We start from the raw sequence: 25,865 nt of genomic DNA on the forward strand, positions 1-25,865 counted from the left end.
TGGCATAGGTAGAGGATGTTATACCCTTTATGCGTGCTGATTGAATCTGATGATTGGTTTTCAGAGGCTCTTGCCAGATCCAATCCTGAAGCTGAAGAGGATTATTGGGTTTGGAGGCTGCAGTACCAGATGGGTCAGTATATCCATATTTATTTAGTATACATACTCGGTACTTAATCAAGCAAAGGGTGTACTGGTGTGTGTTGTTGTTGTTTTAATGGTGTTGGGTGTAAGCTATCTAAAAGCATCTGTAGTGTTAAGCTCTCTTACTTGAGAGGAGGCTTTTCTGAAATTGATTGGATGAGACCATCTGGTCTGGTGGAATAGATTGGGGAGTCCAGAGCTCAAATATCTCTTTCTTTTTCTCTAACTTGAGTTCCTTTCTAAAATATATTATTCAAAGCAACCTGTGTTTATAATTAAAATCACAGTTTAAAACACATGATAATTATAAGAACTAATAGCATAAGAACTAAATACATGGGTGCCATGGTCTTGGCATGTTACCTTGGGCAAAACCGCCCTGCCTTTGCCTTCCTCAGCCTGGTCACCTCTTGATTTGTCATTTTGAGGGCCTTCAAGGTTGGGTGACCTTGAGACAGTCTCTTTCTTGCTGTCAGCCTAACCTACCTCACAGGTTTGTTGTGAGGATAAAATGGGAGTGTGGAGCCATATATGCCACTTTGAGCTCGCTGGAGGAAGGACAAGATACAAATGCAATTAAATATTTTTTTAAAAGGAGGACCTGGTTCCAGCATAGAATGACATCTATGCTTCTGCCTGCTCTACTGCTGCCTGCTCCCCAAAGGCAAAGCTACCCCAATGTGTCAATTGGAGGAGCTCTTAATACTTCTGGAACACTTGCTAAAAAAAAGGTTGGCCACCGCAGATCATAGCATCACAGAATAGTAGGGTTGGAAGGGACCTATAAGACCATCGAGTCCAACCCCAAGAACTGATGTAAGAACGGTAAGCCATGTGTGCTGGTACACATGTGTACTTTCCCCATTGAGGTCTGTGACTTATCCTTTTGTCTTTCTCACCAAGGCTCTGTGGGCTGCCAATGGCTCTGTCGTGGTCTACCCATGCCATGCTTTGATTATAGCAATAGCGCTAGACTCTGGCAGACAGAGGTTCTTTGCCGGCCACACCGATAAGGTAACATTTGCTCCTTTTATTTTTTAGCTTGTCAATAAAGTATGAAAGAGACTCAAAACCTACAGCATGTAGCATTCCTCACATTAAAGGTAGTGGTGGTAGCACCAGCAGCACCAGCCATTCCTTGGAGGCATCCAAGGCTGTATTCTCTTACCTGTTTAATAAAATCCCCCATTATGGGGAACCTTGTTATCATCAACTCCTTGATAAGCTCTCCCAGACTGGGGCGAAGAAGCATGGCTTGAAAGTGGAACAGCTGGTGGTTTTGAGGAGGAGGGTGGGGGTGTTTCATATGAAAAATACACATTCCCCTGAAAGTAACGCAGTTCCATTTAACAATGTCACAGGGGATCCTTTCTACAACAGCACTGTTTTTTTGCAGGTGGCAGCACTGGCCTTCAATGGCAACTGCACTTTGCTGGCATCAGCGCAGATAGGGCAACTGAGCGTGATGCGTCTCTGGGACTTTCCGACAGGGAAGTGCCTCTGCATGTTTAAAACTGGCATGCATTCAGTCTCTTGCCTGAGGTAAGTGTCGGGCACCTTAGGAGAGGGGTGGCTTGCACGATGGAGAAGGGAGCACTGCTAAAGTGTGAACGTTTTCCTTAAAAATATGTGTTGGAGTTGCCTTATACTAGGTGAGGCTGTTTGTCCGTGAAACTTGTTCTACTCTGAGTGACAGTGGCTTTCCAGGGTCTCAGGCAGAAAGAATTCTTTCCCCCTCATCTGCTACCAGTTCTGTTTAATTGGAGGTGCTGGATATTGAACCTGGGACCTCTGTATGTAAGGCATGTGTTTTGCCACTGAGTTATGGCCCTTCTTTCCCCCACCCTTTTTTTTTTTTGCAGCTTTTCCTACAGTGGGAGTGTCTTGTGTGGCACTGGGAAAGACAGTCATGGAAAAACAGTGAGTAAATCAGTATTTCTTCCTTTGCGGATAAAGTCAAAGGTATCAAGAGGGTTTTTTTTGTTCCTTCACATTTTCTCTATAGATAATTGCTATAGGTTGAGACATTCTGTTAATAACTGCATACTTTTTGCATCTCCTAGGCTGATTTGTAGCTTGCTTGGATTTAGATTTACTCCTTTTAAAATGGGCTTATTGTGTTTGAGATTTCAGTCTATGTCATCTAAGGTGGTACTCTGACTAGCAATGAGATCTGCACATCAGCATCTCTGACAGGTAGCAAGTGGAAGATTTTCCTAACTACTTATTCGCCCACTGTTGTACCTTGTTTAAACACCAGGATCCAAGTGGAATTGCTGGAGCTGCTATTAAAATGATTATCTTACTGGTCAAGACCTTGAAAAATTGTGCAATGCTTATAGGACGACGCTCTGCAAATTCCTGAAGCAGTTGCTTCTTTTGCTTTAGCTATGGGCATATGCTGAGCTGAGACATCAAAGAGCTGACCCTGATGGTAAATGAAATGGAAAGCTAGAGTTCTTTGCCCAAAAAAGTGCCCAAAGTATTTTTGCTTCTGCTGTGGCCTTGAGCTGAAAGGTTGTTAAATCTAAACTGAATCTAGTTTTATAGCCCATCTTGGACCTCTTACCAAAAGCAATCTCCCCACCACCCCACCACCTACACAATAGAATAAAATCCCAACATTGCAATCCTTTGCACATTTATTTAACTTATTTATATATCTCAGAGAATCTATATGCCACCCTTTCGCTGTATTCATAGCACTCAGGATGGCATGCTTAGTTGGAACCAAGCCTCACTATGGATGGGAGGGCTTAATTTCCACGTAAGCATGTGTAAAATTGGGCTGCATAGGTTCTGCACCCTCACCATACCAAATTCTGAACCCCTGCTCTTCATTAAGGAGGCAGTTGCTTTGGAAATATTGCCAAGGATTTCCAAAGTGTGAACTTATAACTGATTAGAAGTCATTTGCCCGTTAGAGACAGGAAGGGTCTGTGTATACTCCAGTCTGGCGATGACATTGTCACAGGAAATGAAAAGATACATTGCCTGTGCCTTATGCAGAATCATACCATTCGTGTGCCAGTCTTACCCGGTATTGTGTCATCTGAACGGCAGCAGTTCTCCAGAAGTCTTTTCTAACTGTGTTGCTTGAGATCTGTTCTGAGCGAGATCCCAACTGGGAAGGCATGTCCTGTACGACTGAGCAGTGCTGTTTTTCCAAAGGGGAACTGTTTGACTTGTGCTGAGACTGTATGTCTCAGATCACCAACTATAGTGGACTCAAGCCACTATTTTCCGAGAGTTAGGCTGGAGTCCTGCTTCTTAAGTCACTGCATCTCTTAAAGCAGGCATTAGGAACCACAGGCCTGCGGGCTGGATAGTCTACTGAGGTTCCCCTTCCAGCCCAACAGCTTCTTCTCCAGGCCCCTCCCTATCTTCCTGGCAGGGAAAACCTTTTTTCTCCAATCAGCTGCTGATCAGAGATGAGAGCTTTTCCTAGATAGGGAGAGGGGGCGGAGCCTGAGGAGGAAGCTGCATGCACTCCTGCTTGCTCCTGAGGCTTGTCCTGTTTACTTGTGAGTAGGCATGCTGCTCATGCGTACATCTTACATATACATACAATGGCTTGGTATTTGGGAAGCTATTTGAAAATGCTGCTGAGTGATTCAGTCCAGCTTATTTATGAGTAGACATGCAGAGACCTATCCTGCTTGCTTCTACTGAACATGTCAAGTTCTGCTATTTGGGAAGCTATTTGAAAGTACTGCTGAGTGTTTCAGGTTTGCTGACACCCAAGTAGACATGGGGATGCTCGTCCTGGTTCCTTCTAAGTAGGCATACCATTGGTAAGAATCGCATTTTGGCTCTACCTACATTACCTTTGGCCACGGCCACTTTGCCTTAGGCCCCTCCCACAGAGGGAATGTGGTCCCTGAGACCTTTGTCAGATTGGAATTTGGCCCTTAGCCTGAAAAAGTTTCCCCACCTGTTTCTTAAAGCCACTGAATCTGACGCCTGTTAGGAAAAAAACATGCATCTTGGGTTTGTGCAGAAATTCCTGGTGCTGGGTTTTGTTTGCAGTGACTTAGGGTTACCCGTTGAGGCTGGGATTTGAGCCTGGATCTTCTACATCCCATCCGCTGCACCACCCCAGCTGTCACCTTCTTCTCTCCTTGCAGGTGGTGGTGGTATGGAACACTCTTCAGGTGAATCATGGGGGAGAGGTGGTGATGCTGGCCAAGGCACACACAGATGTGGACATCCAGACCATAAAGATCGCTTTTTTTGATGACACCAGGTAAAAAACCCAGGTTGAAAGTCCTCTGTGAGCAAAAATATTAGCGAGAACCTGAAGCCTGTCATCATCACTGGTGCAAATGGAGCATACTTTAATCCTTCCGTTGTGTTTGCTTGAACCCTGGTTGTTTGAATGGCTGTGTGATGTATGTTCATTGGCCCCAGTTGCCAGCCTGTATGCAGGAGCCCCATGTAGGTTTTCTCTTATGCAGCCCTTTGTGTACGTGCAGCCATTGTATGTGGGGCAACCATTCATACGACTGATAATCGTGTTGTTAGGTCCACGTTGAATGAAAAGTAGCATCGCAAAGAGTGAGAGCGAGAGAGCGTCACATCTGTGCTTGTATGAATCTGAACTGAGATACTGCAGGATGCAAAGCTTGAACCCGAAGGGGCACTTCTGGGATCAGACTTCTTCCTTCCCTGCCTAAGATCAGTGTATTTTGTTTCTGCTCTTGTAAGGATGCAGATCTTTTGACACTTGGGCCCTTTCTAGCTTCTTACTCCAACTTCTCTTTATAACAGGATAGTGTCATGTGGGAGAGACAATGTGAGGCTGTGGCGGGTCCGGAGTGGAGCGCTGCGCTCTTGCCCAGTAAACCTAGGCGAGTACCGTTCTCTGGAGTTCACAGACCTGGCCTTTGAGGCAGGCCATTCTACCCAGCGTGAGCCAGAAGACCGGACGCTGTGAGAAGCCGTTTTACTTTCTTCAACTCATTAGCGCAAGGATGCAGAACCACTTTCAGCCCGAGGGCCAAATCCCATTTTGGAGAAGCTTTCAGGGGCGTATTCCAGTGGTGGGTGGGGTAAAAAAATAGCAGCATATTTTAGCTGAAAGCTCTTACTTCCAGTCACTGAGCCTTAGGAGTGGCATTTCAGTCTTTTAGAATGGGAGGGGGTGGGAGAAAATTGCACAAAATTTGGGAAGCCACCAACTTTTGTGGTCAGGGGAAAGGGGGTGGGACCAGGGGAAGGGACATGCCCATCTGGGGAATCCCAGAGGGCTGGATCGGGCCCTCAGTGCTGAGGTTCTGCATCCCTGCATTAGAGAAAAGTTGATTTTGCAAGACAGCCATCTGGGTTTCTCTAATGTCTTATGTCGAAGACTGGTAAACAAGGCTATGATTGTTAAATCTAAGGGAGAAAGGATTGAAGGGAAGCTTGAACCTGGGATAACCAAGAAGGGAATAGATTGTAATAAGTTGTGTCCAGTTATTATATTTGTATCTTACTCTTTCTCTAGTGAGCTCACAGAACGCAAAACCATTTGGCAAAGTAGGTTAGCCTGAGATACAGTGATATGCCCAGGGATCTCCATTGTGGTATAGGGACTTGAGTTTACGGTTTCCTAATCCCAAAATCGCCCATCCACCGCATTGGCTGAGCTGAAATCTACAGTGTTCAAACTGTGGACAAAGGATTTGTGACCGATGCCAGAAGACTTGGCCAAATCTTTTTATTAGTGTCAACTTGGAAAAATACCCCTTTCCTCCCACTGTGTCTTTATGCTTGTTTCCTAAGCTTGCTTTGGTGTAATTCTCCTTTCAGAAACTTAATAGGAACTTCCACTTCACACAAGACAGTGTTGCTTTGATTTATATGTATCCCTTCAAGTGTTTCTGTTAGGCACACAATTGAATGCTGTTTTCTGACCAAATAGTCATTCTGTTGTGGACTTTGACTTACTTCAGCATGTGCAAACACAGACAGTAATTGAACATAGTAGTGTGTCTGTAGAATTATGGTTGTCAAGTGATCCAGATTACTTTTAGTTGTTTAATCGATTCACTTATCAATTTAAATTTGTGTATAACTCAAACCTCAATATAAGAATATTTTGGAGGTCTTCAAAGGGTGTAAAACTAGCAATTTAATAAACGAAAACTATCAGTTATGTGCTACTACAATAACATCCAAAAGAGTGTGCTAACCTCTTTTTAAAAATTGCCCTTAAGCTGTGCATGAAAGTAAAAGTTTCAGTCCAAGTCCTTTGAGTAATTTCATCTGCCAACAAGGATGATTTCTCCATAATTGCCATCAAGATGTTTGTTGCGGGCTGCACCCAAATAACCACTGGATGTGTGAGAGAAATGCTTTAAATTCTTGGCAATGCTCTTTACCCCAACTAACGTTCTGAATTCCACTTTTATTTTAAGAATATATAAACCACATCTTCATCCCAACATGGATTTCTGGCTGGTATACATAAACATTTAAGGTCAATACAATATGACAACAAATAAAACCTAAACCATGGATGCAAAACAGACAGCTTTAGATATAACTTACTTTAAAACAAAACCTGTTTGTTCTAGAGAAGTCTGTTGTTTGTCCTTTCTTGTTCACTGTAATTGGATCCCTTAAGTAATGTATGTCTTTCGTTAGTTGAAAATGTTGCAATATTTTCTATATGTTCATTGATTGAAACGTGATTTGAAAACGTGATTTGAAATTCAATAAAAACATATTTTTTTAAAAAGAGAAGCATACAAAGTAGCCTAAAAAATTGCAAGAAAAAGGCAGATGCCTTTCTTCATGGTTCATTAAAATTGAGTTACCAAGCAAGACCAAACATATGTTTCCAAAGTCATTTATTCAGGCCATTTTGGAGCATCCAAGATGGCACTGATTGCCTAGTTGCTAAGGCTCTCCAGACTTTGCAGTAAGTAGCCCGCTTGTCTGCTATGCAGCACTCAGAAAGAATCCAGCAAATTCTGGGGCAGGGGTGGTAGAGAGAGAGAAAGCAAGCTGGGCCTTGCTCATTTTAAACCTAAAATGTCCCAATTTCATAACAAGCTCATACTTCCATGATGGTCCCTTGGCTAACTAGTGTTAGTCAGGAATTGTGTTGTGTGCCAGAGCTGGGTATCTACACTTCTTCCTACTAACAAAGCCCATTAATATTTAAATCAGGCATTCTGGAACGGATAGATAGAATTACTATCTGACATCTATAAAAAATAATAATAATGATAATAAACCACAGCCCTTAACTCTCTGTCTCTCCCATTAATTTGTCTGTCATAGATTTACTCAATTAAGCTTTAGTTGATCAATCTACTGATTTAAAGCTTGCAGCCCTGGGAATTCCATAATTACTTATGGTCATATAATTACATTGCTGTCGAGTGGACTTACGGTTGTGTTTTTTTAGGTTCGTTTGCAGCAGGAGTGGGCATGTTTTGGAAATCGACTACAAGAATGTCTGTGTCAGAAACACTCGACGCCTCCTACTGTCCGAGGTGCAGCACTCTCACCGGCGGGAGAAGCAAACGTTTAACTCAGGTGTGGCTTCTGAGGTGGGGTTGAACAGGGTTTTCTGTAGCTTCCTATAGAACGATTGCTTTTGCTTTCCTCTTGGGAACTTTCCAGGCGATCCGTTTTATAGCATAGGAGATGCACAGCAGTTGCACGGGAATTAACATTCTTCCTTCAAGGTAGAAACAGAAGGTTTCAGTGATACTGCATTTTCCTAGCATGCAAATGTTGTCACATGTGGAAGTTGCCTTCTGATGAAGCCAATTCCAGTGCCCTTAAGAGTGGCAGAGTTGGAGACAGATCTCCCCCACCAGAAATTTCTCCTGTGCAAGCTTTGCTGGAATGAATGGATGCTGCTTCTGGCTGACTGTGAAGACTGTGTCTGAAAGGCCCTTCATCTTTCAGAACTATCCCACAATGGTTGAACTGGTTATCTGGACAAGCTCCAAGTCTTCTTGTGCAGATGACAGCTGGCAGAAGTGCTCTCGCCTGTATAGAGGGCGCGATCAAAGTCTGTTCTCCACCAACAACTCTTGTGCTTCAGAGCATACTGGATCTTTGTTCTTTCAGGTCCTGGGATTGCACTAAATGGTATATGTCTGTCTTCAAGTTTCTGTGCCACGGCCTCTGAAGATGGCTACCTGCGCCTGTGGCCACTGGACTTCTCTGAAGTCTTCTTGGAGGCAGGTGCGTAGAGCTTAAGGATTGCAGTCTTGTGGTTATGTATGTGTGTGATTCAGGCCTCCCAAGAAAAGCTCCATATAGCAAAGGGGAGCTATATGGTAATGTCCCCACCTCCCACTGCAATATAGCATATGAACTCTGCAGTCATGACAGAACTTCAGTTCTTCTTGGATCTCTTTTGTTACCTCCTTAATAGTCTAAACTTAGAGATAGAAAAATGGCTGTTAGATCTGTGCTCATTTATTTTCCCACATCGTAGGAAGAGACCTGCTGTATTAGACCAAAAGTCCACTTGGTCCATCATCCTGTTTTCCACAGTGGCCAAACAGATGATTCTGGGAAGCCCATAAACAAGCCATGAGGGCAGTTGCCCTTCCCGGTTGTGGTTCCCCAGGTACTCAAAGGCATGCTGTCTAGGAACCTTTCTACACAAGGCTTTTATTGTGCACTCCTGAGTGCTCACTCATGATAGTTTGTGGGTCCTTTCCATAACATCGTCATCCTCCAGGGCTTTTCTCGTGCTTCGCAACCATTATCGGCGGTGGGGTGTCCTAAGGAGGAAAGTCTGGTATTATTTAGAAATGGCGGAATGAGACTCTTGTGTAATTGGGCAATGCTATCTAGTGGTTGTATAATGAAACATATAGAAAGGCAGAGAAAGACACCCCCCCCCCCCCGGAAAAAGCATACGTAAAGGAGCTGATCTTAATCCCTCAAAGAATCTGGAAGCAGAAGCCTCAGCGTGGGCTAAAAGCCTCATGTAGAAATGCCCTCAGTATACCCATCACAACTTCTGGCCAATGATAGACTTTCCCTGCGATTAATATGTCTAATCCCCCTTTAAAGCTGTCTAAGATGAGGGATGTCACATTTTGGGCCCATGAATTCCATAGGTTAATTATGTGCTGTGTAAAGGATTACTTCCTTTGTCTCTCTTGACTGTCCCACTGATCAGCTTCATTGGATGATCCCCAGTTCTAGTACTGAGAAGGAGAAGAACTTCTTATAAACTAGGTCATACCATTGTGTTCTGTCTCAGTGTATGTATCTGGTTATGTATTTGCAATTGCTAATATGGTGTGGAATCCCCACTCCATCTCTAAGTATGTAGTAGGCAGTGTGCCTCTATATAGCAGTTGCTGCTGGGGAACATGGGTGGGAAGGTGCTTTTGAACACATGTCCTGCGTGTCGGCTGCCCACAGGCAGCTGGTCGGCCACTGTGTGAACAAAATGCTGGACGAGATGGGCCCTTAGTCTGATCCAGCATGGCTCTTCTTACATTGAAAGAACAGTGAAAAAAAAACCCATTCCCCTTTACACCCATTATTCTGGAAGTATTCTAGAATACGGTGGGGGTGACTAAAGGATCTTAAGGACGGCTTGTGTATATTAAAGAATAAACAGGTAAGTCCTTTATTCACCCAGTGAGCAAGAAATCAAGCTGTGCTTTGCATTCTATGTTCCCACTTAAATGAGTTCTAAGCATGTCATCTGGAGATAGTTCAGTGAGCAGTGTGTCTTTCTCTAGAGCATGACAACCCAGTGAGTTCGGTTCAGATCAGCCCAGATAATCTGAAGGTTCTGTGCACAACCACCACTGGGAATGTGGGCTGCCTAGACATCCAGTCTAGGGACTACTACACCATCATGCGCTCCCACATGGATTCTGTTTTGGCTTTCTCTGTGGAGGGATCCCAGAAGCAGCTAGTGACTGTGTCTCAGGATAACACCATCCGCATCTGGAACCTTGAGTCTATGCAGCAGGTAATGTCAAAAGCATTCATAACGTTGGCAAAGTAGTCAGAACGTTGAATTAAGTTTTTAGAAAGTGTTGATGTCCTGTGAGGCTCTTTGGTGGGTTCTGCAAAACAGCTTATATTTTTTAGGAGTTGGGTGTGTGTGTGTGTGTGTACAATCACGTTGTTTTCAAGACTGGGGATTGGAGGAGCCAGATTAAAAGATGTATTACCTGGGAAAGCAGAAACAGCCCTAACGCAGGCCATTTTATCCAGAAGTCATAGGTAGCTTGTGTGGATTGGAAGCTATTTAAAAAGTGTAAGAGCTTCTTATGCATGTGGTCCTACCCTAGTTTCCCCAAAACTAAAGAACGTTGACTGCTAGTCGTAATGTATGCAAATCTCTGTTGACCTTTCTAAACCGTTGTTTGTGCGTGCGCGCCACTCTGAGCTTTGTGGGAATTTTGCTGTGCACACATGAAATAAGGAAATACATTCCCAAAGCAGAATTTGGTTTACTGGCTGCAGGACGTGGATTTAATGCAACGTTCTAGACTTTGGCCTACAGGTAGCAGCTGCAAGTACATGTACTTGTACACTTTTGTTACTCTTCTATCCCGCTCATCCAACAAGATGCTCAGAGCAGAGTATATAGTCTTTGTTCTGTCCTTGCAACAACCATGTGCAGTAAGTTTGGCTGAGAGAGATGTTGACTAACTTGGATTTCCCCAGCCTGATACTGTGGTTGTTGTTGTTCTGTCGTTCAGTCGTGTCCGACTCTTCGTGACCCCATGGACCATCCATAGCACGCCAGGCCTCCCTGTCCTGCGCTCTCTCCCGGAGCGTGCTCAAGTCCATATTCATTGTATCGGTGATGCTATCTAGCCATCTCATCCTCTGCCGTCCCCTTCTCCTTTTGCCTTCAGTCTTTCCCAGCATCAGGGTCTTTTCCAGAGAGTTTTCTCTTCGCATTAGGTGGCCAAAATATTTGAGCTTCAGCTTCAGTATCTGTCCTTCCAATGAGCACTCAGGGTTGATTTCCTTTAGGATTGACTGAAAGGGCTTATTTGGTGTAGTGGAGCCCAGACTTATGCAATAGCCTCACAGGAGAGGTTCAGTTAGCCCGGGGTGGGCAACTTGCAGCCTAGTCCACATGCAGCCCACCCATGGTTCAAGTGCTACAGAGCTTATTTGCTTCTGCAATGTCTGGCTGAGATTTGAGACTAACTCTTTAGCCGCTTGCTTCTGCCAGTCTGCTGTCTTGTGTCTGATGAGGGATGCACCTCTGTCCCTTACAGCTGTATGAATTCACCGCCTCTGATGAAACGCCGTGTGCCGTGGCTTTTCATCCCTCCCAACACATTTTTGCTTGCGGTTTTGGTTCTGGTGTGGTGAGAACCATCAGTTTGGCTGCCTCAAAACTGCTTGAGGAACACAAGTATGTTTTTATATTATATTCTGAATATTTTTCTTGTAAAAATCCAAAGGGATGGGAGCTGATAGTGCTTTGAAATGAGGTATTCCTTCAAGAAAAAAAGTGTGAAATCAACATAGCTGTAAGCCTGTAGTATAGTAACAGGAAACATTTTTTTATTTATTTAGAATAATTCTCTTTATTAGCAGTGTTTGAGGGTCAGTGCTGATCCTTATGTAGCCAAAATGGCACCATCCACATACAGGAGGAATGTATAGGTATGCTCAGGGTAACCCCAAGGTTTGCAGAAGTGCAAAACATATGTGGAGAAAAAGTCCTTAAGGGGCAACCCCACCCGCTAAACAGCCCAAAGAGGACTTGAGTATTCTTCGTAGCAACAAAACACTCAGGTTCTTCCTACGGGGAGGATTGGAAAACTGGGTGGAGGAGGGCATGTATAGCTGGCACCCTGAACAGAAGAATTCCACGCTGCGATGTTTTGTTGAAGGTCCAACTTACATTTTATGTGCCACTTTTAACAAAAAAAAGTTATCAAATTTGCACAATGCAAGGTGGCTTACAAAGAGGTCAGGTTTTATTGATGGCATGTAAGCCGCCCAGGAGCTTTTCTGGCTTTAAAATGGGATAAAGATGCTTTAAATAAATAAATAAACTTCTTGGCTTCTACATGCAGATATTTCAATTTAAGAACATAAGACCAAAGGCCTATCTAGTCCAGTATTCTGTTACCACAGTAGACAACCAGCTGCCTGTGGGAAGCCCACAAGCAGGACATGAGTGCAGTAGCCCTCTCTTAAAACAAAGGAACACACGGGCTGTTCACACAGCATGCAAACCCACACTCAGTGGTTGAGTGTGGGTTGTTGTTGAACTGCAGGTTGTTGTTGAACCGTGGGTTAACGTGTTGTCTGACTCCAGGACATTTTCCTCAGGGTGGCTTGTTAACCATGCAGTGTGGCTTGTTAAGCACCTTGAACAACCCAACAACAAACCATGGGTTCTCAAGGTGGCTCGTTCGAGAAAAATAAGTCACACTGCATTGTTAACAAGCTACCCTGCGGAAAATGTCCTGGGTTCAGACAACACACTAACTCTCGGTTGAACAAACAACCCCACGGTTCAACAACAACCCACACTCAACCACTGAGCGTGGGTTAGCATGTTGTGCGAACCCAGTCACACTCTCTCCCTAGTTTCTTCTTAAACTAACTAGTGACCTCAGACATCAGTGTTCTTGTAAGTGGAATAAATTATACAAGTTGGGGAGCTTTGTACACAAATCCATTACATATATATGGGGGGGGGGATTTTGTATACTTTAGCATTCTGTATTCTGATTTTGTGAGGAAACTAGAAAAAAGTTTAAACCTCTGGGACCTTAGAGGATGGGGCTAGGTCTCTGAGGGCTGGGAAGTTTCTCTGATGACCTAGGCCTGTTTCTGAGAAATGTATTTATTTACTTGTGGCATTTATATACCGCTGAATATAATAAAACCTCTCAGCAGTTCACAGTATTAAAATACAATATTAAAAACACAACATTAAAACACAGCATTAAAAACACTTCCATCTACAGTAAAAAATCAAGGAGCAGTACAGTGGAGCAGCATAATTAATTTAATTAATTTACTACAGCCCAGGGAAAGCCTGGGTGAACAAGCGTGTTTTCAGGAGGTGTTTGAAAGATGTCATGTTTTTTGCCTCCCACTTGAGGAAGGGTTTTCCAGATGGTGGGTGCCTCTACAGGGAAGGTGCTGAGACAGAAATGAGATAGTAAACCTCTGAGTGGGCTACACCACTTCAGAATGCAGATGCGGGAAATCACATGATGGAATGTGCCTCCATTAGAATAATAAAGCCATATAGGAAATTGATATGCTGGAAGAGGGCTGGGCTTGGAACCCTTCTCCTTAGCTACTTCTTTTGTATGTTTTTAATTATTATAAGCCTTCCTGAGTGATGCAAATGCATTGGAAGGGTGGGGTATAAATTGTCCAAATAAATAAAGGCGAAGGGTTTTGTGGGGTTTTTTTGTTTTTGTTTGAATGGAGGCACATTCCATCATGTGAACTTGCTCCTGCTGTCATAGCCCCAGTTGTGTTTGCCACCTCATCTGCTGTTCGATAGGAACTAGCTCTGAATCAGCTCCACCAGCCATTTTCAGAATCAATGCTTCAACTGGTTGGTCTCAGTCTTAATTTTGACATTCCGATCTTTCGTGGGGTTATTTTACAGGCAGCACCATGGTTCGATCACTGGTTTGACCTTCTCCCCAGACGGTAATTTTATGTACAGTGCCTGCACGCACGGGACCCTGGCTCTTTATAACTGTGCCATCCAGAAAAGTCACACTGTCAGAGTTCTGGGTAAGCCTTCTTTCTGCCTTTGAGATCCTGTGGATGGAACTCTTTGCTTCATTGCTCTAAAGCTGGGGTTGGGAACTTTTTCAGCCCTGGGGCTGAATTGGTTCTGGGCAAGCATGTTGGAGACCACATGCCAGCAGTGGACGGGGCCAGCCCCCAGAGCCCCTACCTCACCGATGGCATGCATCCCCAGTGTGGTTACCCAGACCCCATTCACATAAACACACATTACCCCTCCTGCATTGTAACCAGGTTTTAAAATCTGACACTGGTGGCAATAGAGGCTTTAAAAAAAGCTACTTGCAGCAGGGGTGTCACAGGTTTGGGGATAGGAGGGTTAGGCCTCCCCTCCCCAGCATCAACCCCCTCCAGAATCCCCTGCCCCAGTTGTAATTATGCGAAAAAGCCTCCATTGGTGACTGGACAATTCTTGAAGCCTCATTATAGGGTGGGAGGGAGGAGGGGAAATCTCTTATCTCCAGTCTCTGATGCATTATGATTTTAGAGTTACTTGGCTGTTTGGGGGGTTCTTTTCTCTCCCCCGCCCCCCACTCTCTTTTTTGCTTCTCCCATATTTAACAACTATCTCTCTTGCATTCAGCTAATGTGGTGTCACAAGATGCTGATCACGCTCCTGATGCACTGTCTGTCAGTTGTGACGGACGTCTCCTGGCCTTCGTGGGACCTTCCAAATACATTGTGACTCTTATGGATGCTCGTACTCTTGATGAGGTAAATGCTACTTGCTCACCTCTCATCATCCTGCAAGAAGCTTTGAGGGGTGGCAAAAGGAACTTCCTGGGGTAGTTGCAGAAATGTCTCACCCTCACATCTAAAGCCTTAGAAACAGGAGATGATTCTGGAATGAGTTTCTGCTGCTGAAAGGATGGCATGTCTAGACCACAGTGACAGTCTTGGTTCTCACTAGGATACGAAGGGCACAATCCTATGGAGATGGCTGTAAGCCTCTTGACTAAGAGGCTTATGACCATCCAGCGCAGAGCGGGAGGAGCAGCAGAGGCAATCTTCGTCCGCAGCTCCTCCCTCTTTGCATTTTACCTAGACAGGCTTTTTTGCCCATCTGGCTAAGGCGTCAGGGAGTGGGAGTCTGGAGGATTCCTTGTAAGCTGACCTCGCTGGTCCCCTCCCTTACCTACCCACAGGATCACCCCTTTTACCTTCCCTCCAAGGTCACGTTTGCAACCTCAGAGAGGCAGCCAGTGCAGGCTCTCTCTGCACTGGCAGCGAAGGGGAGGGGGCAGGAAGCTCGGACTCCTGGGTCTGTGGTCAGAGTGCTGCCTCCAACCTCGGATCCAGGAATCTGAACTATTCTATGCCCCCCAGACCCTGTCCAGGGGCCATAGGATAGCTCTGTAAATATATGTTTGGATGGTATCACTTCGGGGCTTACATGACTGAATGCTTTGTACATACTTAAAAAAACCAAAACATTCTCACCACATAGAAAACTAGGTGTTGGGGAGAAGGGTTCTAGCCCCAGCCTTCTCCCTGACATACTAGTTTTCTACGTGCAAAGAACTTACATACATATATACATACATATGGATGAGCATGAAGTGGTACCGCCAGACACACATTTTACCACCCTAGTCTACTTGACAGAATTATTCCCCTCCTTTCCAGGATAGAATTGGAGAACCACAATGATTGCTTACAAACTTAGTGCATCTTACCACTTCATTCTGCTGCAGGTGTAAAGGAGGTCTGGTCTCCCCATCAGACTTGCCCTGTGCATGAATGATAGTGGAGGAGGTTGTAGAATGGACTGCACCGTTTCAGGTTCCAAATGGAAGAAGATATTTGTAAATGCTTCCCTACGTTTAATTTTTTTTTCCTGCAAATGGAAAACTAGCATGGAGCAGACTAGACCATAGAACCTTTCTCTCTGATGAGCTGGTTTTCTGCTTATAGGGAGGGGTTTTTTTTTAACATGGGAGAGCATTGAAAAATGGTGCATTTTATGCCACCTGAAGTGGTACAGTCCACTTTAGCCCTTCGTTCTGCAGTGTGTGTAGATCTGGCTTCTGATTGCCCTCTTCCTAAGCAATCCTTATCCCCTCTCTTTTAATACAGAAACATTTGCATCAAGTAGGTGGGGCTTAATAGCTTCTGTTTTGTCTTTTTCCTGCTTGGCAGCTACTGAGAATAGATGTGAGCATATTGGACCTGGACAGCACTGCCTTGGACGCAGCTGAGAGACTCTGCTTTGCCCCCTTTCCTCTTGGCCACCTTTTGGTAACAACCTCCTCCCAAAAGGTTCTTGTGCTTGATGCCAGGTCTGGACGCCTGATCAGAGTGGTAAGGGACTCCCAATGTCACCTTTCCGTGTCCTGAGCTGGGCCTTTCTCGCGATTTTGAGGTTTTTCTGTGCATTGGCTTTTGCTGTGAAAATCCCAGGGATTACAGGCTTCTAAAATTGCTAAATTATTGCCAGTTACTATTATCATCATCATCAACATCATGTTTACAAGGAAGTTAAATACACTGAAGTACAGTATGATATACATTAAAATATAATTAAAATGCATAATAAGTGGTAAAACATTTATATAAAACATTCATAATAACATTTAAACCATTTAAGAACAGTACAACACCATAATTGCAAATGAACAAACTGGGCAGCACACTCAGGGAAAGCCTGGGTAACGAAATATGTATTTAATTGGTGCCTAAAGCCTGCAACAGTTGCCACCTCCTGAACCCCAGGGGGCAGGTCATTCCAAAAGGTGGGTACCGTGCCTTTGAAGTTTGGGGCATAAAATAATACGGGTACAGTCCCTGAGAGGGGTGGGCTGAAGCTGAAATACAGAGGCTCTCGTAATGGTTATGAGAATGTCATAAGAGCCCTGCTGCTTATAATCCTCAACCTATCAACTCCAGCATCTTCTTTCCATAGTGGCCATACAGATGCTTCTAGGAAGCCCCCCCAGCATGGCATGAAGGCAACAGTCCTCCTGAAGTGCTGCGTGCCCCCCAGTCACTGGCATTTAGTGGCATGCCAGCTCTGAACCTGAAGGTTCAATATAGCGTTGATAGACCTGTTCTCCATAAACTTGTCTAATCCCCCTTTTAAAGCCATCCTAGCCAGCATCCACCATTGCCATCTTGTGGCAGTGAATTCCATAAGTGAATAATTATGCAGTGCGTGAAGAAGTACTTTCTTCTATCTGTCTTGCATCTACAATCCATCTGACCTGTTTATGGCTTTGGTCAGCAACTATATTTCCTGGAGGACCACTTTGAGAAGCAAGCAAGCTGGTGGTGAGCTGCACTTCGACCTCATCCTCAGTGGCCTGTTAGTAAGTCCTGTTCCCCCAGATGTCACTTCCTTCATGCAATTCTGGGACCACCCAGTATACCTCAGGGGCCCACAGTTGGTCAAGGGGGACCTCTACTTGCTGACCCTTCATCAGAAGAAATAAAATATTCAGGTCTTGTGTGAAATGTAGAAGCATTTAAGACCACCATACTAAAACATTATTAGTCCTTATCTAAGTTTTGTAAATATTTATTTTAGAATATATAAAATATTGTCTATAATAAGTGCAATACATATGTTAAATGACAAAACATTTCCAGAGATCTGATGGTAACAGCCAATAAGTCTGCCGTAATTTATTTATTTATTTACCATCAAGCTGATACTCCCATGTTGAATTACTGGTCACAAGGTGTGGTTTATAGATGACGACGTCTATATAAATCTCTTTTAAGGGTTGCTTTCACTAATTCGGTTACTTCACTTTGCTTTCACAGACATCCCTTTCTTTGTATCGGTTTTCACGGTATTAGAAAATGGCACAGTCTTTTTGGTGAAAACATGCAGGTCTCATATTGGTGATGGTTTCTATTGATTGCAGGTCTCACAAGTACACAAACGGTCTTGTTCTTCGTTGGCCTTGAGCCCCGATGCCCGGTATCTCCTGACGGCTGGCGATAGGGTTATCAAAGTGTGGGATTATGGGATGAGATTTGACATCAACTCCCAGGTAGTGTACCAACAGCAAAACCAGGTCTGTCTTCAACTCCCCCTATTCCCCTACCCACCACCACTTTGCCAGTATCAGGGCTGGTTTGTACATTTTACAGAATAATAGCGAACTGAGGTAGTGAGTGCCAGCAGAAATGCTAGCCAAAATGAGGCTGGTGAGAAACCAGGAAGTGATGGAAGTATTAGCATGCTCAGGGAAGGTCTTTTTTTTTTTTTTTTACCCAAGAGGGCAGAACTGGCTAATGAGGGTTGAGCAGACTCAGTGGAAGTGGAATATTGAATGTCAGTTGGAAAAAAGAAATGGAAAACAGGGAGAGGGGGGAGAATGGAATGGCCTGCTGGAGGAGGGCCTGGCTGCTTGGCTGGAAGCCTGAGCACGAGCACTTCTATAAGGGGAGAATAAAACACTGCGGCATTGTGTTGCATGTCCTGCTTGTTTAACAGAATCGGCAAGTGAAGTTTTTCCTGGACTGCCTGCATATTACATGCTTCCCAATTTTCTCACACACACACACACACACACACACAATGTTTATACACTGGCTGCATGTTACATGGGCAAATGCTCCCCAGTGTTTATACATACATATATCTATAATCTTCTACCCAGTACTTGGGACAGGGACCAGGCTTTGCTGTGTGCGGGCTTTCCTGATTAGAAAAGCCCTGTGCACAGCAAAGCAAAACCAGCCTAGTTTCCTTTGCTACTCCAGTGGAGGACTAGGTCGGCTCTGCTCTGTCTTCGCCTGCCCTGTCTCCTTCCCGTAATGGAGGAAGAAGGTGGGGCAGGTGAAGCAGAGTCAGACCACCCTGCACCTCCATCCCCATTGTTATCTCTGACCTCAGGTTGGAAATAACAGTGGGGATGGGAGAAGGCAGGGCAGTGGGACTTGGCCCCGCATCCCCACTGTTATCTCCGATCCAAAATTGGGAAATTGGAAGCTCTGTGGGACAGATTGGGGTGTCCAGCAGGGTGGATCTGGCCTGTGGGTTGGAGGGTCTCCATCCCTGCAATATTACGTTGCAATGACAGAATGCCAAATGACTCTGGACCTCCCTATAGTGTTCTTTACAGGGCCTCTCTTGGAGTCATGAGCAATATAGTTCCAGGGGCTGGAAATCTACCACTGAAGGAGGAAGCCATGCTTTCGCTCTTTTTTCTTCCAGGTGTTCATTGGCCATTCTGAGCCAGTACGGCAGGTGAGGTTAACCCCTGACCAAAAGCAAGTCATCAGTGTTGGAGATGCCATCTTTCTGTGGGATTTCCTAGGTGTGTTTGCAGAGGAATCCTCCAAGGATGAGTAAGAGTCCAATGTTTCCTCAGAAAAGCCATTTGCTTTGGGAATGCTTTTTCATATGTGCCTATAGATTTACGCCACATGTTTTCGTTCCCCATCATTTTAATTCTGGGCTTATTGCCATTCCAGGATCCATTCCTCTGAGTCCTTGAATTCTCCCAGAGTTGGTAAGTTTGCATTGTAGAGTTATGCTGCTTAGTAGGTTACAACTTCCCTTCCATAGCTGTGTTATCAAGCACAGTGACTACTGTCAAGGGAAGGGAAGGAGGATCTCAGCCACCAAGACCGGCCCCAACCTCCTTGCAGGGGAGGACCACTCAGGACCCGATCCCGGGATCCCCTTCCCAAAAACAGGACTGGCCAAACCTGGCCTTTCAGTCCCCCAAAATACCCGGTAGCCACCCTCTTAAGCCAAGAGGCATTGAAATTAACACTGAGGTTATGCAGAGAGATCACACCAGCCAAAGGTTGGATAAAGGTTTATTAAGATCAAAATAAAGGGGTAGAGGGAAAGGGAAGAATGGAAGTAGCAAGTTACAAAAGGGGGTACAAAGCCAAATCACTTAACTATAAACAGAGAGCTTCATGAATGCACACCCAAGCAAAATAAATAAATCTACCTGGCCTGTCCTTACATACCTAAGTATGGATCTCCCCAGATAGCAACCAGCTGTTGGCAGGTCCAAGATCACCAGGATGAAGGGAGACCCGGTGCCTCGACCTCAGCCCTCTTTGAAAGCCCAGCCCTGGCAACCCAGGGCAGATTTTCCTTCAGCCAATCACTGACTCAGTCCCTGGGTGGACCGCCCTTGCCTCCAAGAGGCTGGAGCTCCCCGCCAACCCCAGCTGTCCTCACTCCCCAGTTAGCAGGGACTGCGCCCAGCCTTGAGCAAAGGGGCTGAGGAGCCTCTAGATAACACACAGGCCCAGGTGGTTACATCAGACGTGACAGCGTGATCTGATCTTATGGTGGAAAGCAGGCCGTCATTCTTGACAACCGCCATTGCTCAGCAGCTCACACGAGGGGCACGGATGTTGCAGCTGTGTCCTTTCTCTCCACCTTTGGGCAGCAAGAAGATCTGCGATGCTGGGGGGAAAGGGCATAAGACGTGCACAGCCAGGCAGCTAGCCACCCAGTTGCCAGAGCTGGGGGAGTGATGTGGAATGACAAGGGATGGGAACAGCTACCGTGACCTACTGAGAATTCAGAGTGGGAAGAGGACGCCGACCCAAACAATAGCACGTGCCAGAGGGAATGAGAGCAGCCTCAGTTTAATGATGTGTCTTAAGCCACCTTGGGATCCTTCTGGATTGAAAGAGGAGCCCGAGGGACCTTTGTGGCTGAGTGGGGATTTAAATCTGGATCTCCTAGATTCTAGCCCAGCGCTCAAACCGCTACACCTCACTGGCATTCATTCTCTTTTTCATCTCTTCTTTATTCACAGAAGCCGATCTGGAAAAGTTACACAATTTGACACCTGGGGCCAATGATGTTCCCCGCCAGCTGGTCCCTGTGCCGTCAGTCGTGTCCCCGCCATGCCTGGACCTCAGCTCTATCCAACGAATGGCAGATGAGGGTGAGCAGAGAGAAGTCATCACTGTTGGAATGGCATAACACTTCCTAGGCAGCCCCTTAAAATCCTGCAGATACCCTGATGCCACTTCCTGTTCCAGTTCCCTTCCAGGCTTAATGAAAGTAAAGGTGGCCTGCCACTTCCCATTGCCATCTACAGTACTGAAGGGTGAACATTTCCATTTCGTTTTGCATGAGAATGATTGAGGTAACGCATTGTGTTCCATAAAACAGACGCTGAAAAGTCGCCCATTACTTCTTTTGAACACTCTTCTGTAACCATACTGGATGAAAAAAGAAGCTAATGTCTTCTATGATCAGATAGAGCAGGCATGGGGAACCTCTGGCCCATGGACCAGATATGGCCTGTGGGGGTTCACCATCTGGCCCACGAGCTTCTTTCCCAGGCTCTGCCCCCTCTCCCTTTCTCTGTTTTTCAGCACTCAGAAAGGGAAAACTCTTGCCTCCAATGAACTAACAGGGAGAGGGGGCAGAGCCTGGGGAGTAAGCTGCTGAGTGATTCAGTCCTCCTTACTTCTGAAGCCTGCCCTGCTTACTTTGGAGTAGATATGATGGTCAAGCTTACTAATGAGTAGAAAGACTTAGTATTTGGAGTGCTATTTGAAGGTGCTGCTGAGTGATTAATTCCTACTTGCTTCTGAGTAGGCTTACAGAGGCTTATCCTGAGTAGGCTTAAAATAGGTAAGACCCACATTTTGGCCCTAACTCTCTGCCTTTGGACATGCCTGCAGATGGAATGCAGCTCCTGAGTCCTTTGCCAGATTGGAATTCAGCTCTTGGACTGGAAAAAGTTCCCCACCCCGAAATAGAAGCTGGGAATGTCCATTTCTTTCTGGCGGTGTTATACCTTAATCCTAAATTCACTCTGTATAAGTAGGGCTCATTGAAATCCATGGGATTTACCACATAGAACTGGGATTTTGGCCTAATCTCTGTTCCAGGTGTGACTTTCAGAGGGCTCATAAGTGCATTTGGTTAACTTCCTCCTCTAGGTGGGATTGCCAGTGCTCTGCTATATCTACAGCAAAACCTTGAGAGGGGAAAGTCTTGCATGTGAAGACGGAAAAAATAATTTTCCTCTCTAACGAGTTTTATCTTAGCTCTGGAGTATATAAACAAGACAGCTGCTGTTGCTATTTTATTTCTCCAAAAGCAAAGGTGTAATGATGGCCAATTGCCCACTCCCAATCACTTTCCTCTGTTTTTTGTCTCAAAGATACTTTTTCTGAATCCGAAGAAGAAAAGGAAGCCTACCTGAAAGGCAACTGTGGAGAGGTTGTTAATGGGGATAAAGTTCACTCAGTTCTTTCTTTGAAGGAAGCAGGCCAGGGTGAAGAGCCTGTAGTCGTGAAGCCTGACGTCATGAAGCCTTCTTCAAGATCCTGTAGCCATGCTGGGATTGGTAGGTCGAAAAGTTTGCATTTGTTAGGATAAGAAATATGGTATTGGCATGTCAATGAAAGAAATGGGAGGAAAGCCTTTCTGTGTGTTTGCACGCTCTCTCGCTGCGCGCGTGCGTGTGTGTGTAAATGATTCTGTATAAGAGTGATCCTGTTGATAGGAATTCTGACTGTTGGGCCCAAGGTCTTTCCCAGCCCTACCAGGAGAACTTGGAGATGAAACCTGGGACTTTCTGCATGCAAAGCAGGTGCTCCACCACTGAGCTATGGCCTTCTGTTTGAATCCCCTTCCCTCTGCCTGAGGCCTAAGTGGGAGGCCCTGGGCCAAGAATCCTCTGATCCTTGCTGAGTCCTGCCACGATCTTCCCACAGGCGCACATTCTCCCACTTTTATTCAAGTAAAAGGAAGCTTTTGAGAGACCCTGCCATGGCTTGTCGCGGGATGGACTTCATATCCTCCTTATATCTTCTACCTCCACAGTTCTGTGACAGTGGTGCATGTCAGTTGCAGGAGGGCCACTTTGCCCACAGCCCTAAGTGTAGGTTATGCATGAGGATGGGGAATGAACTTTTATCTATATTGATATATCATCTCCTGATTAAAGCAAACAAACACGAGGCCTCAAGCTTCTGCATCCTCCCACGGCTGATTTACACTCTTTACCTTCAATGCGGGCTTACATGTGTAAACGCCTATGCAAGATGACCTTGTTTGGGCAATCTTTCCATTGTGAAAAGGGGATGGACAGGTCGCAGGAGTTTGGCCTACACATGTGAGCTCTAATTTAAATTTAAAGGTTTTATGTTTTGGGGGAAAGCACATGGGCTCCAGGCTCAGACTCTCATCTCTCCAACCTGCGTGGGAGGGCCTGTGTGTGAACTGTCCCCACTAAAGTCAGGAGGTCAGGCAGATACCAACATTGTGTTGGTTCCACACCTCCTGAAAACAGTTCTGTTCCAGGAAGCATTCCTTAAATGACCAGCCACGGTTTTTATTGGCATTCTGTTTTTAATAATTTCAATATGATGTTTTAATCTTTAATCTTTTCTACTATTGTACTTCTTGTGTTCACCACTCCGGAATCTGTTTGGGTGGTGAGCGGGATACAAATGTTGTAAATAAATAAATAGACCTGGGAATCCCACCTTGAAAGGACCCCAGCAGCGGGAAGCGGGAAGCAGCGGTGGCTATTTCTGTTCTTCCTTGTGTGCTAGAATGCAGAAAGGAAACCAAAGGATCCGAACCCCGAAACAATATCGGCCCAGACTGCTACCGGCACTTTACCCCTCGTTTCAAAACATCTGCACCCCCCAAGGTAAGAACTGGCTGGATGACATACGAAGGCATGGGGCGAGTGAGAAAGTGAGTCATGTCTTCCATTTTGTCGTCTGGCTATATATGGGAAAATTGGTTCCCAAGGTTCCGCCATGCCACATTGAACGTGGGTAGGCAAATGGAAAGAACGTGCTGAACAGGCCAGCTTCGGTTCTAAATGGTGCCCGCTAAGTTCAGCGGGGCAGAATCATGCTAGAGGCTCTGCGCATCGTCACAGCGTGCCCTCCTCACAATATGCCTGCCTTCCCCACATAGCCTGTCATAATGGTGGGCAGGTTTTCATTCGATATATCTGTATCCAAGTCAGTTTCCATAAAACTGGCATTGACCCCAGGGCAGGGATATGCAGATAGAAGACTGTTGCTCTGCAGGCACAGGCTGGTAGAATGCTTAGAGGCTCCCATTGAGTTTTCTGGGATGCTGTAATTGGGGACGCAGTTGAAGTGGAGCCAGACCTGCACCTTGTCCCTGGCCCCCACACACATCCTGCTTTTGTGATGACTGCCGCTTCACTATCTTCAGATTGGGAAAGGTTTGATGGAATAGCTTCCGAGATAAATAAGAGAGCTGTAAATTCATTTAGCAGGTCAGTGCTTTGAGAAGCCCCTCTTGCATATGGATCAGGTTTCCCGTGGTGTCGTGATAAAACGTGTCTAGAATCTCTTCTGAAGCTGTGTGTTTCTCTTCTAGGCGTCCTTCTCTCCTCTAACTGCTAACGAGAGCCTGAAACTAAAAACTGTCATTGGCTACAATGGGAATGGACGGGGAAATATGGTCTGGAATCCAGATACAGGTATATTGTCTGTATTTGTGGAGTAAACTTCCGGATTTTGTAAAGTTTTCACTCCCACACACTCAAGTGGACAATCTGGCTGGCATCTTTATCCTAAATATTTTTATTTTATTTATTATTGCATTTATATCCCGCCTTTTTTCCTCTTGCAAGGCACCCAAGGCGGCTTACATTATCCTCCTCCTCTCCATTTTATCCTCACAACAACAACTCTGTGAAGTAGGTTGGGCTGAGAGTGTGTGACTGGCCTAAAGTCACCCAGTGAGCTTCCATGGCCGAGTGGGGACTAGAACCCGGATCTCCCAGCTCCCAGTCCAACACTCTTGCCACTACACCACACTGGCTACATTATGAATACTACACCACACTGGCTACATTATGAATACATTTCATAAAAGTAAATCCTGTTGAAACTAAACAGTGTGTTCAGGATTGGGGTGTAAGATTGTGATCTAATTGCCCTTGATTGGAATTAAGCTCCTTTGAAATCAGCTTGTCTTAGAATTTGGCTACCTACGCTCATCAACGATGAGGCCTGCCTGGTGCCAACATTGTTATCTTTTCGGCACCAGGTTAAGACCCTTCTCTTCTCCCAGGCATTCAGCAGTATATGATAAGTGTTTAATGATCGATCCTGGAATGTCTTATGGTTATGGTTGTTTGTTTTTGAGATTGTTTGTTTGAAGTAGTTTTAGATAGATGTTTCTTTTGTGTCTGTTCATGTGTTTTTGTGTAAATGGTTTTTAATCTCTGTATATTGTATTCTTAATGTTTTTAATCTTTGTAAACCGCCCAGAGAGTTCCAGCTATTGGGCAGTATAGAAATGTAAGTCATCATCATCAAAGCAGCCAGGCTGTGACTGTTTTGAGTGGTTAGCAGTCTTTGCCTTTCTGTCACCTCACTTGGCTAATTTCCTCTAACAGATGGGAGGGGGAGGAGCAGGGGAAATGAGCCGAGTGAGATAATAAGACAGACATTGAACATTCAGAGGCTGACTGCGTTTCATGTGATAAGTGTTCTGTCCAGACAGGCTCCTACCTGCAGCTACCTCCATTTTGTCATTTGTGTGGTCTGCATATCTTTTAAATGCACAGGTCTAGACGCTAAATATGATCTCCTCTTCTCTCTCCCAGGTTTCTTTGCCTACAGCTGTGGTTGCGTGCTCATTGTTGAAGACCTGCACTCTGGATCCCAGCAGCATTGGCTTGGCCACCCTGAGGAGATTTCAACATTAGCTGTTAGCCATGATGCTCAGGTACAAAGACTCCCTATTTTCTTTAGAAAGGTCTTGGTGGAATGTGCAGGGCAAGCTGTCTGCTGCTTCTAATCACTGTAACAGGTTCCTATGGAGTTGGGGACAGCACCAGCCAAATTATTTATGGATATCTCCATTGCTTTTTGTGCCCAGCTGTGTGGCAGCAGAATGAGAGGAGGCAGTGCTGCATTTGCCAAGCATTTAACTGTGTCTCAGGCTGTTTTAGCTTTTGATCCACCAACTGGCTATTTCCTAAAAGGCCAGCTCCAAGGCATGCCACCATTTTGTTCTTCCTCCCCCCAAGCAA

At 45.2% G+C, this 25,865-nt stretch overlaps 1 protein-coding gene across 2 annotated transcripts in view; it reads left to right on the top strand.

The window, feature by feature from the left end:
* WDR90 (WD repeat domain 90) overlaps positions 1–25,865 on the top strand; it is a 56,355-nt gene that overhangs the window by 16,191 nt on the left and 14,299 nt on the right. For both annotated transcript variants that reach the window (XM_084818873.1, XM_084818874.1), the window contains 21 exons: positions 65–133; positions 1,048–1,158; positions 1,541–1,686; positions 2,007–2,064; positions 4,272–4,390; positions 4,915–5,076; positions 7,544–7,674; positions 8,218–8,334; positions 9,861–10,096; positions 11,367–11,506; positions 13,739–13,869; positions 14,468–14,598; positions 16,024–16,185; positions 17,751–17,879; positions 19,049–19,182; positions 19,309–19,346; positions 20,625–20,756; positions 21,990–22,175; positions 23,389–23,489; positions 24,200–24,302; positions 25,437–25,558. In XM_084818873.1, coding sequence (XP_084674999.1) covers positions 65–133; positions 1,048–1,158; positions 1,541–1,686; positions 2,007–2,064; positions 4,272–4,390; positions 4,915–5,076; positions 7,544–7,674; positions 8,218–8,334; positions 9,861–10,096; positions 11,367–11,506; positions 13,739–13,869; positions 14,468–14,598; positions 16,024–16,185; positions 17,751–17,879; positions 19,049–19,182; positions 19,309–19,346; positions 20,625–20,756; positions 21,990–22,175; positions 23,389–23,489; positions 24,200–24,302; positions 25,437–25,558 — 2,658 coding nt within the window. The remainder of the gene's footprint in view (positions 1–64; positions 134–1,047; positions 1,159–1,540; positions 1,687–2,006; positions 2,065–4,271; positions 4,391–4,914; positions 5,077–7,543; positions 7,675–8,217; positions 8,335–9,860; positions 10,097–11,366; positions 11,507–13,738; positions 13,870–14,467; positions 14,599–16,023; positions 16,186–17,750; positions 17,880–19,048; positions 19,183–19,308; positions 19,347–20,624; positions 20,757–21,989; positions 22,176–23,388; positions 23,490–24,199; positions 24,303–25,436; positions 25,559–25,865) is intronic.

The sequence above is a fragment of the Heloderma suspectum genome, chromosome 12, assembly GCF_057233095.1.
Source record: "Heloderma suspectum isolate Gila_16-S chromosome 12, 16-S_ref, whole genome shotgun sequence".
Classification (NCBI taxonomy): Eukaryota; Metazoa; Chordata; class Lepidosauria; order Squamata; family Helodermatidae; genus Heloderma; species Heloderma suspectum.